Source organism: Panthera onca, chromosome C2, assembly GCF_046562875.1.
Source record: "Panthera onca isolate mPanOnc1 chromosome C2, mPanOnc1 haplotype 2, whole genome shotgun sequence".
In the NCBI taxonomy this organism is placed as follows: Eukaryota; Metazoa; Chordata; class Mammalia; order Carnivora; family Felidae; genus Panthera; species Panthera onca.
The window spans coordinates 1,453,321-1,469,433 of NC_138347.1; the positions used below are offsets into that span (position 1 = coordinate 1,453,321).

General features: G+C 56.7%; 1 protein-coding gene across 11 annotated transcripts in view; it reads right to left on the reverse strand.

The window, feature by feature from the left end:
* Positions 1–12,026: 12,026 nt before the first annotated feature.
* The window catches only part of ADARB1 (adenosine deaminase RNA specific B1), a 137,847-nt gene continuing 133,760 nt past the window's right edge, over positions 12,027–16,113 (reverse strand). For 9 of the 11 annotated variants that reach the window (XM_060640611.3, XM_060640617.3, XM_060640612.3 and 6 more), the window contains one exon: positions 12,027–15,921. In XM_060640611.3, the coding sequence (XP_060496594.1) occupies positions 15,742–15,921 (180 nt within the window). In that variant the 3' untranslated portion in view covers positions 12,027–15,741. The remainder of the gene's footprint in view (positions 15,922–16,113) is intronic. The other 2 variants (XR_009612552.3, XM_060640610.3) reach the window with 2 other exon arrangements.

Here is a 16,113-nt window from a genome sequence, read left to right on the forward strand (position 1 = left end):
GCCCTCACTTGGCACTTGAGTGCAACCCCCGCCCTGGGGCCAGGACGCCCCCCCCACAGGGAGTCCCCCCACCTTGCAGCCAGGACGCCCCGCCCACAGGGAGCCAAGTGACAGGAAGCAAGCTAGGCCTAAGATAGGTCAAGCCGTGTGCCCAAGGTCACCAGAGGGCGGCAGAGACACTGATGGAGGGACACAGGCACATTCTACCGCCTCCCCAGCGCCCACTCTGGTTCCAACCACGGGAGCCCAGGGAGGGACCCTCCCCCTCGCCTCCTCCAGCTCCTGGTGGCGGTGACCCCTCACCCCAGTCTCTGCCTCCGTGGTCACATGGCCTGCCCCTTCGGCAGCCTGTCCCCCACCCCGTCCCTCCTGTAAGGCCCCGAGGGGGCACTCAGGGGACACTGGAGAAGCCACCTCCGTATCCCTACCTTCCATCTGCAGAGAGCCACTTCCTTATAAGGTCACATTTGCATGTTCCGGGATTGGGAGCGGATATTTCGGGGGCAATTTTCACCCTGCCACATACTCCAGTTCAAGACTGAGCGCCAAGGACGCACGGGAGCCGCCTGCCCCAGACGGTGCTCTCTCCGTGTGGGGACGGTCAGGGCAGAGGGGACACCGCAGCACGGGGTTCAGGGTGGGGGGCCGGTCTGTCCTACCTGCCGCAGGAGTGTCACCAGGCTGTGTCCAGGGGGCATTTTACCACAAACCGTCAGGGGACACAGCGGTCCAGCCTGAGAGGCCACCGACCACGGAATCTAACGGGCGAGGGAGACGCCCCTGCAGGAAGCTGGACAGTCGGCACTTCTCAGTGACTGCAGCCAGGGGCTCGAAGGGCGCTGCCTCGACTCGACGGGGCACTTTTGGCACGAGTCAGCAGCAGCACGGAGCCACGTGGGGCTGGCATCCTGCGGGGGGTCCCCCCCCCCCCCCCGGCTGGAAGCGGGTCCCGCCCGCACCTCCCCAGGGGCCCCAGATCCGCCCATGAGCACCCAGGCCGAAGGGCCCAGTTTGCGGGAAAGGCCTCCGGATCTCACGAAAGCCAAGTTTCGAATAGAAAGTCCGAATGTCAGACGGTGGTCCCGACACCTGGGGGCCCAGGAGGGTCCGTCCCCTCGGGGTTGCGGCTCAGGGCGCCCCACGCCCCTCCTGGCCCCACCTCGCCCAGCCGAGCACAAACACTGCGTGTAGGGTGACTGACTTTCTCTTCAGTTTCCTTTCCTCCTGTTAAATTCAGTTAAAATTCAGTTTAGTATTTCCATTCAAGTACAATTGAACAGCGCGTATCATCCAAGGCAGAAGCAAGACGGGGCGTCCACATGCTCTCGGGCGGTGCGGTGGGTTTGTTCCCCCAAACCCATGTCTGTGCCCCTGGGGCACAGTGTGACTTCATGTGTTAAAACTTCCTCACGGATGTGCCTAACCTACAGATCTCAACGTGGGACCGTCCTGGGCTCGGGGGCAGGGCACATCCAGTGACGGGTGTCCCAAAGGACGGAGAGGACGGGAGCCACGGGGGAGCGCTGGGCCACAACCAGGCAGAGACCCGGCCACAGCCGAGGACGCCAGAGCCGTGCTGCGGCCCGAGCCGGACGGCGCCCTGCTGCACCTGCTGCCAGCCTCGTGGCCCCCGGGACCGCGCGGCTGCACCCATGGCTTCAGGCCGCTGCTTCGTGGCACCGCGCGGCTGCCCGGGCACAGCCAGCCGGGAGCGGGCGGGCCCGGGCTGCGTCTGCCGTCTGTCTGCAGACCCCAGAGGCAAACCCAGGACCGTTGGAGGGAGCAGAGTGTCCCCCACAATTTCTAACCGCAGGCCACCCTCACGCGGACTTAGAACACCAAGTGCACACGTGTGCACGTGCTCCACGCGGTTTCCTGGGGTCCCCGCCGAGGCAGACGCGGCCACCGGAGGATTGCACCCTCAGTGCCGCCAACATCCCCACGTACACGGACACGCTTTCGCGACCCAGGCTCAGCAGACTCCGCGCGAGCATCAGAGAAACGGCCCACGGACCCCACCACACACAGCAGGTCCTGGAGCGCCCACGGAGTACGAGGGAACCACGGTGATGGGCTCACAGAGGTAACAGAGAGCACGGGGGGGGGGGGGGGCTGGAACGGAATACGGCCTCTAGAAATGGAAACGGAAGGAGTGAAATTGTCGAAAAGCAACAAGAGCAAACTCCGCCCGCGACACGCTGACGAGTGAGCTCGAAAGCGCGAAGTCCCTGGGGACTGGGCGGCCGGACGGTGTGAGAGAGTGAGGGGCAGGCGCACGGAGACGGGGGAGGCGGGCGTCCAGACAGCCCGAGCCCGGAAGGCGGAGAGGCCACGCCAAAGAGCCGACGCACGAGGGTTTTCCCGACAGCCATCCTCGCGTCCGTGAGGCCCAGTGAATCCCAACAGGTTAAAGCCAAAGAGACGCAAAGCTTTGGTCTCCCGGTAAATTGTCTGCATTGCAGGGTGGGGGCGGGGGGGGGGGGTTACTTTACAAACTTCTGGATGGCCTGAAACTCCTGACTCTTTTGGAAGCTACTTGGACACGACCCTCATGCAAAAGCAGGAACTGTGCATGTGGTTTGACCCAGCGATCCTGCTGGTGGGGGTCCAGCTTAAACAAACGTTGCCCCCAGAGGCGCCTGGGGGGCTCAGTCGGTTCGGCGTCCGACTTCGGCTCAGGTCACGATCTCGCGGTCCGTGGGTTCGAGCCCCGCGTCGGGCTCTGTGCTGACAGCTCGGAGCCTGGAGCTGCTCCGGATTCTGTGTCTCCCTCTCTCTCCGCCCCTCCCCTGCTTGTGCTCTGTCTCTCTCTCAAAAATAACTAATAAACATTACAAAAACGTTTAAAAAGAAAGAAAATGTCTCACCTGAGACGAAAGCGCCCTGGATGTTCGCTGTAGCATTATCTGTGTGAGAAAAGGCTCCTTCGACCAAGCGTGCAGTGACGGGAGATGTGTTGGGAAATTACTGTGCTTCTACACAGACACGCAAGGCTGACAAACACGGCCGAATTAATTACAAGGCACTTGGGCAGCGTTTGATCTGAGGCAGACGGAGGCGGCCATCGGAGCAGCCGGCGGCGTCCGCGTGGGTCAGAGCGAAGCGAGGCGCGTGCAGAAGCTCAAGTAACGCGTTGGCCTGGGTGGGTTCTGGTGACGAGCTAACCTGGAAGCCTGCCTGTGGCGCTTCTGGTGACCTTGCCATCGCCGTGCGCGGCCACCGGGTCGGCGGCACGGGGTTCCGGCCTCGGCTGAGCGGCCCGGTCGGATTCCGTCCCGCATCACCGAAAAGCTGCCTGCAGCCGGGAGGACACGGACTCCCCATGGCCACGACCACGACCCCCCGGGCCCCACGGGGCTCCTGCACCGAGGGCCTGCAGGCGCGGGGGTCTCCGGCGGCCGTGGAGGCCGTGGCGGCCCCGCTCCCTGCGAGGCGGGAAAGGACTCAGGACAGCAAACCACGACCTCGGCCCTAAAAGCAGAAGGCAGAAACACTGCCACGCGCCGCGCCACACGGCTGACCACGGCGCCAGGGGAAAATAAGCCGTCCTGTCTGTCCCACCGTCCCCATTAGGACGCGGCTGCCCATCCAGTCCCTTAAATAACAAGGTCCCGTTGGAAGAAGATTCCCCGCCAGTAACTCGCCGAGACTCAAGCTCGGAGCAACCATGAGTGCCCACACTACTCTGCTGGCGGACGTCCCCGGAGCCTCTGTTGTCGGCCAGGCGGGACACCGGGACCCCCGCCCCCACTGGTCGGCCAGGCGGGACACCGGGACCCCCGCCCCCACAACATGCTGCCCTCTAAGTGCCCCTGCCTGGGGGTCAGCAGTGGACCGGGGTGAGGACTTGTTCGCCCCAGTTTCTGTACCTCCATTTGTCCCTCACGCCCCCCTTGTCCCACACCTGGAGGTCCTGCAGGACAGGAACCTCCTGGGGCCAGGCAGGGGCACAGTGTGGCCGTGCTGCCCAAGCTCGCGTCCAGGGGAGGCTGGTTCCACGGTCAAGTATGAGTCAGAGCCACCGCCAGCGGGCATAGTGTATGGGCGCCCACGGCTATTCGGCCACAGGATCCTTCCCTCCCACTGAACACGGACGGACTCTTCCAGCGTTAGTGACCACATCACGAGCAGGAGGTTGTCTGCAGGGCTCCAGAGGGCTCGTGTGACTTCCCCACGGGCAGGGAAGGAGGTGGGGGAGGGTGTCTGGAGGACGCGCTCCGTGCGGGCTCGGGGTTCTGCCCTGGAAGGACTGGGGTGTCGGGGTCTGAAAAGCAGGGGAGCACCGATAACACTCCATAATACGGCCTGGGGACCACTGCCGACCTGCCACCAGCTTCCCACGGTCTCCCCTGCACTAACCCACCAGATCGCGGGCTGGAGGCTGGAGGCCCACAAGCCCACACCCACAGGGTCAGAGCCATCATCCCTCGTCCCCCACGACCTGCACCCAGAGCATTGAGGGACGTTAGCAGGGCCAGGCCTGGGGTGATGGGCTGAAGATTCCAGAGCTCTGGGGACAAGGGGCTGGAAACACGATCCATTCACCCTGCCCCTGAAAACATGAGATTTTATGGGGTGCCTGGGTGGCTCAGTCGGTTGAGCGTCCGACTTCAGCTCAGGTCACGATCTCACGGTCCGTGAGTTCGAGCCTCGCGTCGGGCTCTGGGCTGATGGCTCAGAGCCTGGAGCCTGCTTCCGATTCTGTGTCTCCCTCTCTCTCTGCCCTGCCCCCGTTCATGCTCTGTCTCTCTCTGTCTCAAAAATAAATAAACGTTAAAAAAAAAATTTTTTTTTTTAAAAAACAAAAAACATGAGATTTTACTGTTGCCTAGAAATCTATGACCTGTAGCAGCACCGACCCCTCGGCCCAGCAGGTGTGGTCCGGAAGGGCGCCGTCCCGTGTCGGCACACATCTCCAGCCATGTGGCTCGACCAGACACCCGGCCTGGGGAGTCCAGCTCCGCTCCCGCCTCGCCTCAGCCGCCTGGAAGTGTCCAGACGGACCAGCCCCTGCCCCCACCCCCCACCCCTGCCACGGCAGGGCCCGAGCGTGACACCGCCCTGCAGCACGGAGGACGTGGTGGCCAAAGCGGCTGCCGAGAGGCTGGGGTGCAGTGCAAGGCGGCTGACCTCCACGGGCAACCCTGGCCGCCAGAAACGGGGCACGGGAAGGGCCGTGCAGACGCATAAGCCCCCCCTGTGGGCCCCCCCGGGGCCACCATCTCCAGGAAGCCTGTCCCGGGAAGTCCTGCGTGCTGAGGGAATGAGCTGGGTCATTGCCGGCTGGGCAAGGCTCCCTGTGTGTGGAGCACATCCCTCCATCCCCACGTCCCCGTCCCTCACTCTCACTCTCACTGCCCTGAATTCGTACTTCCCAGTTAGCACATCCTGGCTTCAGCCCATTTTTCAGGAAACACTGGCCAAGACCGATCCATAGCAAAGGGCCACAGGAGCCAAGAGCAGCCGTGGGGACTTCTGTTTCTCACATGTGGCAGATCTGATGCTCTTAAGAACCCTTCTGGAGAAGATAATTAGGTGGACAAATTAAAGGAAAACTTACACATCACACATCTTTCAAGAAAACAAAGAAATTGCAAGACACCGAATGGGGGGAAATCAGGAACCCCAGCAGGCAAGCTGGGTCAAGACCAGCCTCTCCCCTGGGGGTTCTGCAGTGACCCACAGGTCTGCAGCACCTCAGAGCACCAGGCAGGCGGGGGCGAGGGCCGAAGGCTCAGGGTCTTCCCAGGGCGGGATATGCGGACGAGAACCCTCTGTGAAGCCAGGACTTCACAGGGTGAATAAAAACCCGTATGCGGAAGGAAACACACCAGAAATGCTCCCACCTCAGCCCTGACACTGAGGAGGGAGAAGTACTTCCCTGAGAAATCGTAAGTCGAGTCAGACCTCTGTGACGTTGATGCTCTAAACTCATGCTGACTCTGCTCCAAATTCCAAGCTGATTGTTCACAAAAATGGTCCCATGTTGGTGGCATTTCACCGGTGACAGAAGCATAAATCTTTGTTGGGGAAAATTAAGTCAAGCACTCAAAGGATTTCAACCAAATACACTTCCAAATCAGACAAGAAGTTGATGATCAAAAAGCCTAAGAACGAAGGAAACAAATCACCATAAAATTCAATGTCTAAACGTCAGATTAGATGCAGCTGAAGAGAGAAACGGTGAACTGGAAAACAGACCCAACGAAGTTATACCAGACGTCAATCCAGAGAAACAGACACGGAAAACTGTGGAGGATGGAAACAGAGGGTCAGCCCTACATCCAATAGGGTTTTCTGAAGAAATTGATGGAAAAAAGGAGACACGATTTCAAGAGGTAATGGCTGAGAATGTTTCAGATACATTAAAGATACCTGAAAGACCCGGTGAGCCCAATAAATCCAAAGGAGGATAAGTTAAAACAAATGTGTATCTAAATATGTAATAATAAAGCCTCAGAAACCAGGGGAAAAAGAGAAGATATTTTAAAGTAGCCAAACACATAGATTATCTACAAAGGGAGGACAGGTGGATCGCTGACTTCTCGTCAGTGTGAATGGAAGCCAGAAGATGCCACGATAATGTTTTCGGTGAACCTAGAGGAAATAACAACCCAGGATTCTAGAAACTACCTTGCAAAAATGAGGGGAAATTGTTTTCAGACCAAAAAGAAATGCGATTAAAAGTGAAAGTTCACGTTCCGCATTGTGCAATATTGTAGCATGAGCTGCACGTGGCTCTTTACATTTGAATTAAATAAAAGTTTAGAAGTTTAGTCCCGCCCCGAGGTGTGTGGTTTCAGCAGAGCTCCGGGGGCTTTGCCACAGATGAACCGTGTGTCCGCACGTGTGTCCCACCGGGGGCTGCTGTCCTGTCCCCAACTGGGAGCCCTGGGCCGGCCATGGCTCTGCGCCCCCATGCTCACAGTCTCTCCATCCGAGCTCCCCCCGTGGTGTGGGCCGTGCCTGGTGCCCCGTCCCCCAGGGACACCTGTCTCTTCTAGATCCCAGGCTGCTGGTTGCCCCATGACCACTGCCTTCTGGGGGCCCAGGAAGACTCGGAAGTTTGGGCCATTATTTCAGGGGTGCAGTGACATTCTTTCCAGCTGTCTCTGTCCCAGGGCGCGAGTTGTCACCTCGCTGCGTTTCCCCAGCATCTGGGGGTTCAGGGCAGGGTGGTCCCGAGCTTGTCCTTGTCCACTGTCACTGGAAGTGAAACAGTAGAGTTTTGTATTCATGTGACTTGGGTTTGGACGTCACCGGCCCAGCCTCTGCGGCACCATGATCACCCGGCATTGCTGAGACGCATACTGAGTGAGCCTCCATCCTCTCCCGGCGTCGGGAGGGGTCCGGGCCACAGGGCAGCCCAACGCCCCTGCGCCCCACCAGCCACGCCTGGATCTGTGACTCTGGACAGCCGAGCACGTCTGTCTCGGCAGTGGTCTGGGGGTCACTGTGGCTCTTTCTGGCTTCTTTGCCCACCACTGTCCCCTGACCCCACGTTCCCCACTTCCTGGGCTCATTCATCTTGCTCCGACACTCTTGGAAACTCCAGAGATCTATGCGGCTAAGTTTCCAAGTCCTTACGTTCCTGAAAATGGGTTTAGGTATTTGTCCACTTTTTCCGTATTCTGTCCCATCATTAAAAACAAAACCCAAAAAACTCTGTCTCCTCCACGTGCTGCTTTATTTTTGGCAGAATCTGTGAAAGGATCTCCTGCAAGGTGCTCCTTTTTGAGTGGGGTCACTCCTGTTTGAGTGGGGTCAGTTCCCCTTCCGGTGTCCCCGAGAACAGTGCGAGCTGCAGGGGCCCCTGTGTGCTGGCACTGGGCTGCTGGCTGGCCTCCTCTGCCTGGGCCTCCCCACCAGCTGGCCCTTCCCCATCTCAGCACTCCCATCCAGGGTGGGGACCCTAAGCCAAGCGAGTGCCCGCAGGGCCCTGTGCTCCCATCTGCTGTGCTCCACAGCCCCACCTGGACGTCTGCATCCCTGTTCCTTCCCTCCCGGCCGGCGGTCCCCTCCCCTGTTTGCCGAAGAGCAGACCTAGGGGCTCCTGGGACCAGAGGTTTGAGCCTGAGTCCTCTGATCTCCACACTAGGTCCCTCCAGGTCACCTGTTTCCCCTGGAGAAATAGAGCTTGTACCGGGTCCCTTCCCACCCCATCGTCCCGTCGCTAGGGCTGAGTCACTTCTCCAGAGGCCTGAGTCCTGGTGATGTCTCCCCCCCACCCACCCCCACCCCAGCTTGTCTGGGCAGAGGCTTGCCCTACAGGATGCAGGGGGTCACCTGGACCTCCAAGGGGTGGGGTGGGGGACGGTGATGAGGCAGGGAGAACGGGGTGGCCCCTGCTGGCTACAGACACATCACCCATCTCCAGACATGTGACTGCTCTGTGACCAAATCACCCTGAGTATTTTGATCTTCTGGATACAAAGAATCCCTCTGTTTTCTGAACCAAGAGAGGCCTGGCCCGGCCGGCAGCGTCTTCAGGAGGCCCCCACCTACGTTTCCTAGTTTTATTGTGGGGAGGGGTGTGCAGGCAGGGACGGCACATGGGTGACAGTAATGGATTTGGAAAGGCAGCCTCGTTCTTTTGTTGTTGGGAGCTGGGTCACCTCTCTGTCCCCAGGAGTCAGCTTTGCCTGCGTGACGTCTCCGGTTTAAGCAGACAGGTAATCCCATGGAGTGACCGTCCCCTGACGCCCCCCGCCCAGGTGCCGGCCACCGAGAGGAGGCCCCCAGATGGCTCCCTGACCCCAGACGGCCAACGGGGGAGGGATGGGTGGGCGGCTCTTCGCCTGGCAGGCGACAACATTCAGCCCGCAGTCAGTGTTTCCGTCCGATGATCGTTACGAATAAAGCCATTTGACAAACTCCAGGAAAGAGACCATGTCGGCTTTGCCCCTTTAATGACCAAGCACGAGCGGTCCACGAGAGAAGCCCCATAAACTTTAGGCTCTGGTGAGAAATGGTGTTTTTCTTTCATAAAGAGTAAACCCTGAAAGCAGCGGGCCCCTGTGTCACCGGGCACTCAGGCATCCGAGCTAAGCCGATTAGTTCTGGGCAAAAGGAGAAAGTCAAACGCCACTTGGAAGGTCAGCCTCCTGTGACTTTGCTTCAAAACATTTCAGCTCCAGATAAGCTCTTCTCCTTCCTGCTCTGTTCGTACGCCGTTTGCTTGCTGAGAAGAAACAGGTTCTCTCTCCCCAGAATGAGGCTCGGGACACACAGCAGGACACCCTGCTGACCCCAACCCCAGACCCAGCCCCCACCCCTGCCCCAGGGCAGCCCAGGGAGGGACCTGTGCCGAAAACACCCGGGGCCTGCACCTGGCTGGGGACAGAGGCCCAGGGAGTGTCAGGTGTCCTGGAATCGACCCTCGACCAACCTCCCCGCACACACAGCCTGGGCAAAGGGCGCCCGGACCAGAAGCTGGACTGGGGAGGGGCGGGCAGAGAATCCCCAAAGCTTTGGATTGGCTCCCAATCTCTGGAAACCTGTACCGCGTCAAATACTTTCAGATTACAGCTAAATCTTTTCAGGTTTTTGCAGAAATGTGGCTTCTGGACAATTGTAAGTATTAAAGTTTGAAAGTAAACCCTTCAATTCCTCCTTTACACGTAGGCACTTACGACCCAGCGACCTTGGCTCTAGAGGCAGGGACCCGGGTCACCCACCCCCTGCGCTCACCTACCTACATCCGTGCGTCCTTGCTGCGCCCGAACTGCAGAGTCTCAAGAATCCTGCTTCGGCATGTGGTTGTATCAGGCCATCGGCCACCTGGGTCCTCTGCTCACCTGTGGCCTCTACTGTCTGAAAACCCCAGAAAAAACAAGACCCCCAAAGGTGAAGGCCCCGCCCCAGGACCCACCTTTAATATCATCCACCTACCACACCCACCTTCTTTCGTCCACCTTCTACTTTTCACGTAAACCTCCATCATCCACACCCACCGTCAACCTTGCACCTTCCACCTTCCACTCTTACATGGTATTTCCCAACTCAGAAGATTGGGAAAAAGAAAACATTGTTTAATCTTGTAATGCTTTATCAACTGTTCTCTCAGGCTTTTGTTGAACTGTTTTGAAACCACCTGGGCTGTGACTGTATTTGTTATCTTGTCATTGCGAAGTTTGGGACATTTACTGAGGAGGCTTTTCATACACATATCAAGAAACTATCATTTATCCGTGATTCTCTGTCGCCCAAGTGGTATCTTTTTTCATCTGATATGTTCTGAGGGGGCGGGGGTGGGGACGTTGAGGTGTTCATTTCATTGCTTTTATCCGACGGAACATTTAAAAATAAAAGTCTCTTATCATACCATTATCTGAAATGTATTTTCAGCACCACTTGGAGCTACAGATTTAGTTCATCCTATTTATGGCCAACGTCCTCCATGCAATCTCACATTCTTGTCAAACTGTTGAACCAAATTAGACTTATTTTCTGTCAAGAAAGGTTTGACCCACTTTTGCAACTGAAATAAAAGTATTAACATACTTTTCCAGGGATATTCCAAAAGAAAAACACTGGGAAATAAAATTGCAGCACACACCCGATGAGATAAACTGCTGAAGTCAGCCAACATTTAAAACATGTACATTTAATATGGTTGACCCACTTACTAATGTGCCGTGAAAGGAAAATGAGTTCCATATGCTGTTTTTCTTATTTGCAAAAAACTTACAAACTTAATGAAATACGTAGGTAAATGTTCAGGTTATTTCCTAAGTGAGGGGAATGATAAAATCTTTGTGTACACGTGTAGATTGAATATTACCCCCAGGAGCTAAAGATTAAATAAGAATTAAGTATGAAAATCATTTTAAAAATTCCTCCATTTTATTAAGTATCACGATCTAACTTTATGTTTAATGGAAAAAAAAGGCATATATTGATAAAAATTAATTAGTGGTAGCTGGCACATTGCAGTGTGTGTTTGCAGTGAAACCCGGGGGGATTTCTTTCTAGTCCTTTCCCAGAGGAGCTCCTTGCGGGCGGCGGTCTCTGCTGTGCCCAGGGATCTGTCCCCAACACTCGGGACGCCCCGTGATGTCTCTGCCTCATCACCAGCCTCCAGCGAGGGCCTTGAGGCTCCCTCAACATGGCATCCTCGGGGAAATGCTCTTCCGGGGATGAACCTGTGAAGGGCGTGCTGCCCCCGTCTTTTCGTGTTACGTATCTCCATCTTAACATTGCTTTTATTGTGGGAAAAGAACAGACTCAAAATTGATACAAAAGAGAGCAAGTTTTTCATAACAGTGCTTTTTATTTGTATGGGGATTTTGACTTTTAAAAACATTTTCCTCTTTACTTTTCATGTAATTGTAGAAACATCAGACAAACGGGTAAGCTTAAAAAGGCAGAATTAAATTAAAATCACCCCAAATCCCCACTCACAAAGACCAGACTCAGCCCCTTCCAGGCTGTTCCACATGTGCTGTACATAATGCACCCGTATTTCTTCGCAACCGTGAAATGCACGAATACCGCTCTCTGCAGCCAGCTTTCCACTTGGTCTATTATGAGCGTCTTTCAGAAATGTCAGCCCTGAATAACAAAGTCCCGCCTTCTTAGTTGTGCTGCTTTCCTGCACCTGAGACCCCAGTCCACCTGGCCAGTGGCCTGTTGGCCAGCCCAGGTTCTTCCCATGTGTTTTCCTGTCCGTGTCGCCCTCACACAGCCCGACAGGTCACAGGGGCCACGCTGTCGTCCCTTCTCACAGGCGGGGACACGAGCAGGGGCAGCTGCCTCACTGTCCTCTACACACCTTGCACGTGGGGGTGGGCGACGCATGCTCAGGAGGGCCGTGAGGGACCCGCGGGTCCAAGGGCTCGGAGGAACTGTCCCGAGCTGGGTATGAATGCGCCGAGCGCTGGGTCAGCGCACGGCTACAAGACCAGTCAGCGGGCAGCCCTCAGCAGGTGCTTATGCACCCCTGCAAATTATGCTCTTTAGGGCTGCCCTCAGGCCTGCCAGCGGACCACGGGGACAACGAGAGAGAAAACCCAGCCACACTGCAGTGGTAGAACACTGTCTTTTATTGAGAACATGTCAAATCCTCTGCGTGTAGGACCGCGTCTCATGCTTGGTTCCGGCTGGTCTCGCTGCGAGAAGGAAGCTCATGCAGGTTGTAACGTGTGGTATATACATCAATATACATACAGAGAACACTGGGGAGTGGATCTTAGCGACAGGGTTCTTGGCTGAACTACATTCATATAAAGTGTCCAAATTCTAAAATAAAATAAAGTAAAATAAAAGCATATGACCCAATATCTGGAGAAGCAAACTGCTTCCGGGCTCACTCCACAAACGTTCCGCAGACTGACTTTAACCATTCGTGGTCGTGTCCAGAAGGACAGGCGTCGGCTCCCGATGTACCATCAGCCCACGGCGTGGCCAAGCTAAGTGTTCTTGGGGCTGGGGGCTCGTCGCTGCAAACAGTGAACAGGTGCACACAGCAGTGCCAGAGGTCAGCTAAATGCCGGGACCGAGTCAGACCCTCCCCTCCCAGCCCCGAGGCACGTGACTGGCCAGGAGGATGGAGAGGGTCACAGGACACTCCAGGGGACAAGGACACACAACACTGGACACACAAGGTCGCAAATACTCTGCCCTTTCCACTTAGGTAGTTTGGGGTTGACAAAAAGGAACCTTCTGAGAGATTCTCTGACTTCACACAGATGGGAAAGCCAGCTGCTTTTATTCCTCTTGCTAGATCAAACTTATGGTCGGGGCAGACCGTATTTTTTTGGTGTGAAATATTTTAGAAGTGAAGAGCCATCCGATTTCTGTTTTTTGATAAAAGGGGACGCGGCGTGTGGCCCCGCCCCCAGCATCACTAATCCCCCTCAGCTCTGCCTGCCTTGAGGAGCCAGAGAGCCGCCCCCTCCTCGGTGTCCCTATTTGGGATGACAAGGAACGCTGTCTTTACGAAGAAAGCAGCGAGTCTAGAGTGTGGGTACCAAGGAAATCATCTGAACGAAAATACATTCCAGAGAAATCAATGCCTTGTGAGATGTCAGTCTGCACGTTTTCAGATACAGTAACTGTTTTTGATTAAATAAATCAATAAAACTCTCCAAAACAGAAAAACATGATGAAAAGTGCAATTAAGATTCAGGATCAGAACGGGGCTCTGTGGCGCGCCTGGCCCCCCACCCCCACCCCAGGCGCGAAGGGCCTTCCGCTAGTGGGACAGCTGTCCCCGAGCCTGGGGACCACATGAGGGTCCCTGTCTTCCTGGAGTTAATACTTCAGGTTTAGCAAACAAAACAGAACAGAACCCTCCCAACCCCCACTGGGCAAACCGTCTTCACAACTGATTTTTCTCAATCAGGTTCTTGGTGGTGTCAGATTTCCCAAGTCTCTGAAATCCAGGGTTAGGGCACAGTGTGCAAAATAATACCTCGGAAAACAGTCACGGGGCAGAATGCACGCTGAGCCTCAAATAGGGCAGTTTGTTTAAAGTGCAGTTTCCTGACTGGCCTCCCGCCTCCCTGAGGAGTTAACGTTTCCTTCCTCTGGTTCCCGCTCACGGGGGAGCTAATCTGGCTGCTGTCCCGTCCCGGGCACGGCTCCCTCCCTCCCGACCCCGAGCGCTGTCCTCCACAGCCCACGAGGCCCGGGGGAGAGTCCCGGTGGCCGCGGAGCTGGGGTCCTTGGGACCAGCACACAGCAGGGCCGTCCTTCTTCACTTGGGGCGGGGAGAGGACCACACTCCCCTCAGCCTTTACCTGACGGGAGGGAAGAAGCCAGACATACTGGACAGCGTTTGTATGTACATGCAATATATTTCCCCTGGGCTTTTAGTCAAAATCCAGGTATTCTGTAAAAACTAAGTCCGTCTCCCGATCCCCGTTAGAAAAAATACCATTTGTAGAGAGAATAAAAACACAGGGGCTACAGATGTCGTCTGAGTTGGGAGCGCCTGCTCGGGGAGGGGAGCGACACCGGCTGGCAGCTTTCCTGCTGCGGGTGGAAGGCGCAGCCCGGGCCGTGGCCACCCCCCCCCCCCCCCCGCACCCCTGCACCCCGGCTGCAGGAGAGCGGGCTGGTGTGGGCGGGGCTCGCTCCTCTGCCCCTGGTCAGTCCCTGGTCCGGACCCACGGCTGCGACCGGCCACCCGGGGAGCCACAGAGGCGCCGGGAGGCTCTGCACTTCTGGTCCGAATCTCCTGCTCTGAGCACGTGGGGTCGGGACCGAGGGGACAGTAGCTGCTCTGCTCCTGTCCTAGGCCTTCTGAGTCCAGAAAGGTGGGGCGGGGTCTCCCGTCTCTGCTTGCTGCTCCCACAAGGCCCCCCCCCCTTCTGACCCAGCACCTCCTCGGGCTCCTGTCTGATCCTGAGTGGAAGAAACAAGGCAATTGGTGCAAATCTCTGAGCTCAGGTCGAGGCGCCACCCAGGACCCCAGCCCGCGCTCCTGACCATCTGCCGACTCGGCCCGGGGCCACCCCGGGTGCTGCGGGGTGTGGAGCAGCGTCCCCGGGTCACCCCGACGCCAGCAGCACCCCTTCCCTGCCGTGACAATCAATGTGCAGACCCTGGTGGGGACGGCGTCTGTGGCCTCACCAGCTTCTGGCCTGAATACTGACTTCAAACACGCCTTTGATAAAGCTTAATTTAAAAATATGCCTTAAGTGGCATTTTCTAAGAATGAGTATCTCTACTTAATTAATTCTATTTCCATTCTGTGAAGATGTCTGGAGAGTCATCCACACTCATTAGATTCAGAGGAAGGAAGAAAATTGTGCAGTAGCCTCTGTGGATTCCTCCTAGTCCCTAAAAGTTAAATACTGCTGAAAAATCTCCGATGAATGGCCAGGATTACCACCCACGTTGTACCTTTGATCACTTAGAAGTGAACCAACACGTTTTCCACGATGCAACCCTAGGAGGGGCACAGAAGCTTCCAGGGGGGCTAAAGGGTAGAGGGATCCAGGCTGCACCCTCACGGACGCACGCCGACCCCACGCCAGGGGCCGCGTGTGTGCGCTGGGCTGGGCCTGTCGTGCAGGGTCCTCTCCTGGGCAGGCTGGGACAGTCACTGAGGGCAGCCGGGCCACGGCGGGCGGGCAGGAGACCCACCAGTAACACAGCCCTGACGCTCTCTTCAGGCTACCGCCTCCAACCTCTCTCTACGCTCTCCCCTTCTCCACACATAAAGTAATGTGGCGTAAGAGTGACCTGATATAATTACTTATTTTATAAACCACGTTCCTAACTCTGAATAAATTATTTATTCAAAAATTTCACACAAAGTAGTTTCTATTTTCCTAAACTTAAGGAAGCCCTACTCAGTAGAACTCAATTTCTAAACGTAAACGGAGATTGAAAGCAGTCACTGGATAATTCAAAGGGGTAATGCCGCTGCACAGGGGTGCCAGGTGGGGACACTGAACCCCAACACCCTCCCCACCCTCCCCGAAGTGCGCGCCCGCCCCCAGTCCAGACACGTGTTCCGGAGACGGTGCTGGACGCCCAGCACCCCGCGTCCCCACACCTGCCCCCAATCCAGACGGGACGTTCCGGAGAAAGCGCTGGACGCCCAGCACCCCGCGTCCCCACGCTGGACGCCCAGCACCCCGCGTCCCCACACCTGCCCCCAATCCAGACGGGACGTTCCGGAGAAAGTGCTGGATGCCCAGCACCCCGCGTCCCCACACCTGCCCCCAGTCCAGACGGGACATTCTGGAGACAGCGCTGGACGCAGCAGCCCCGGCCCCAGGCCCCAGGTCAGGGTGTGAGAGAGAACTGGTCCTGTTCTGTGGGCTTCTCCACCCAGGCGCCCAGCCCCGCCTTGATGAACGCTTTGAACAGACACGCCTTGGCGGCCTGGTACTCCTTCGCTACCAGTTTGGATTCATGGTACATGTTGGGCTTAGTAATCTTGGACCGTAACAAGTTGGAGGGAACCTGTAAGAAGTTAAAAAAAAAAGCACGACTATTTAAGCAGAAACAGTAGAAAACAAAACTCAGTAAGACATTCAAAATCTGGTATTTCGTCCTACGCTGGCTCGTGGGGGACAGCCCCGAGGCAGCAGTGCCTTCCTCCAAGGGGCCGTGTCACACAGGGCGCAAGGGCCCACGACCGTCGTGCCCCCCGCC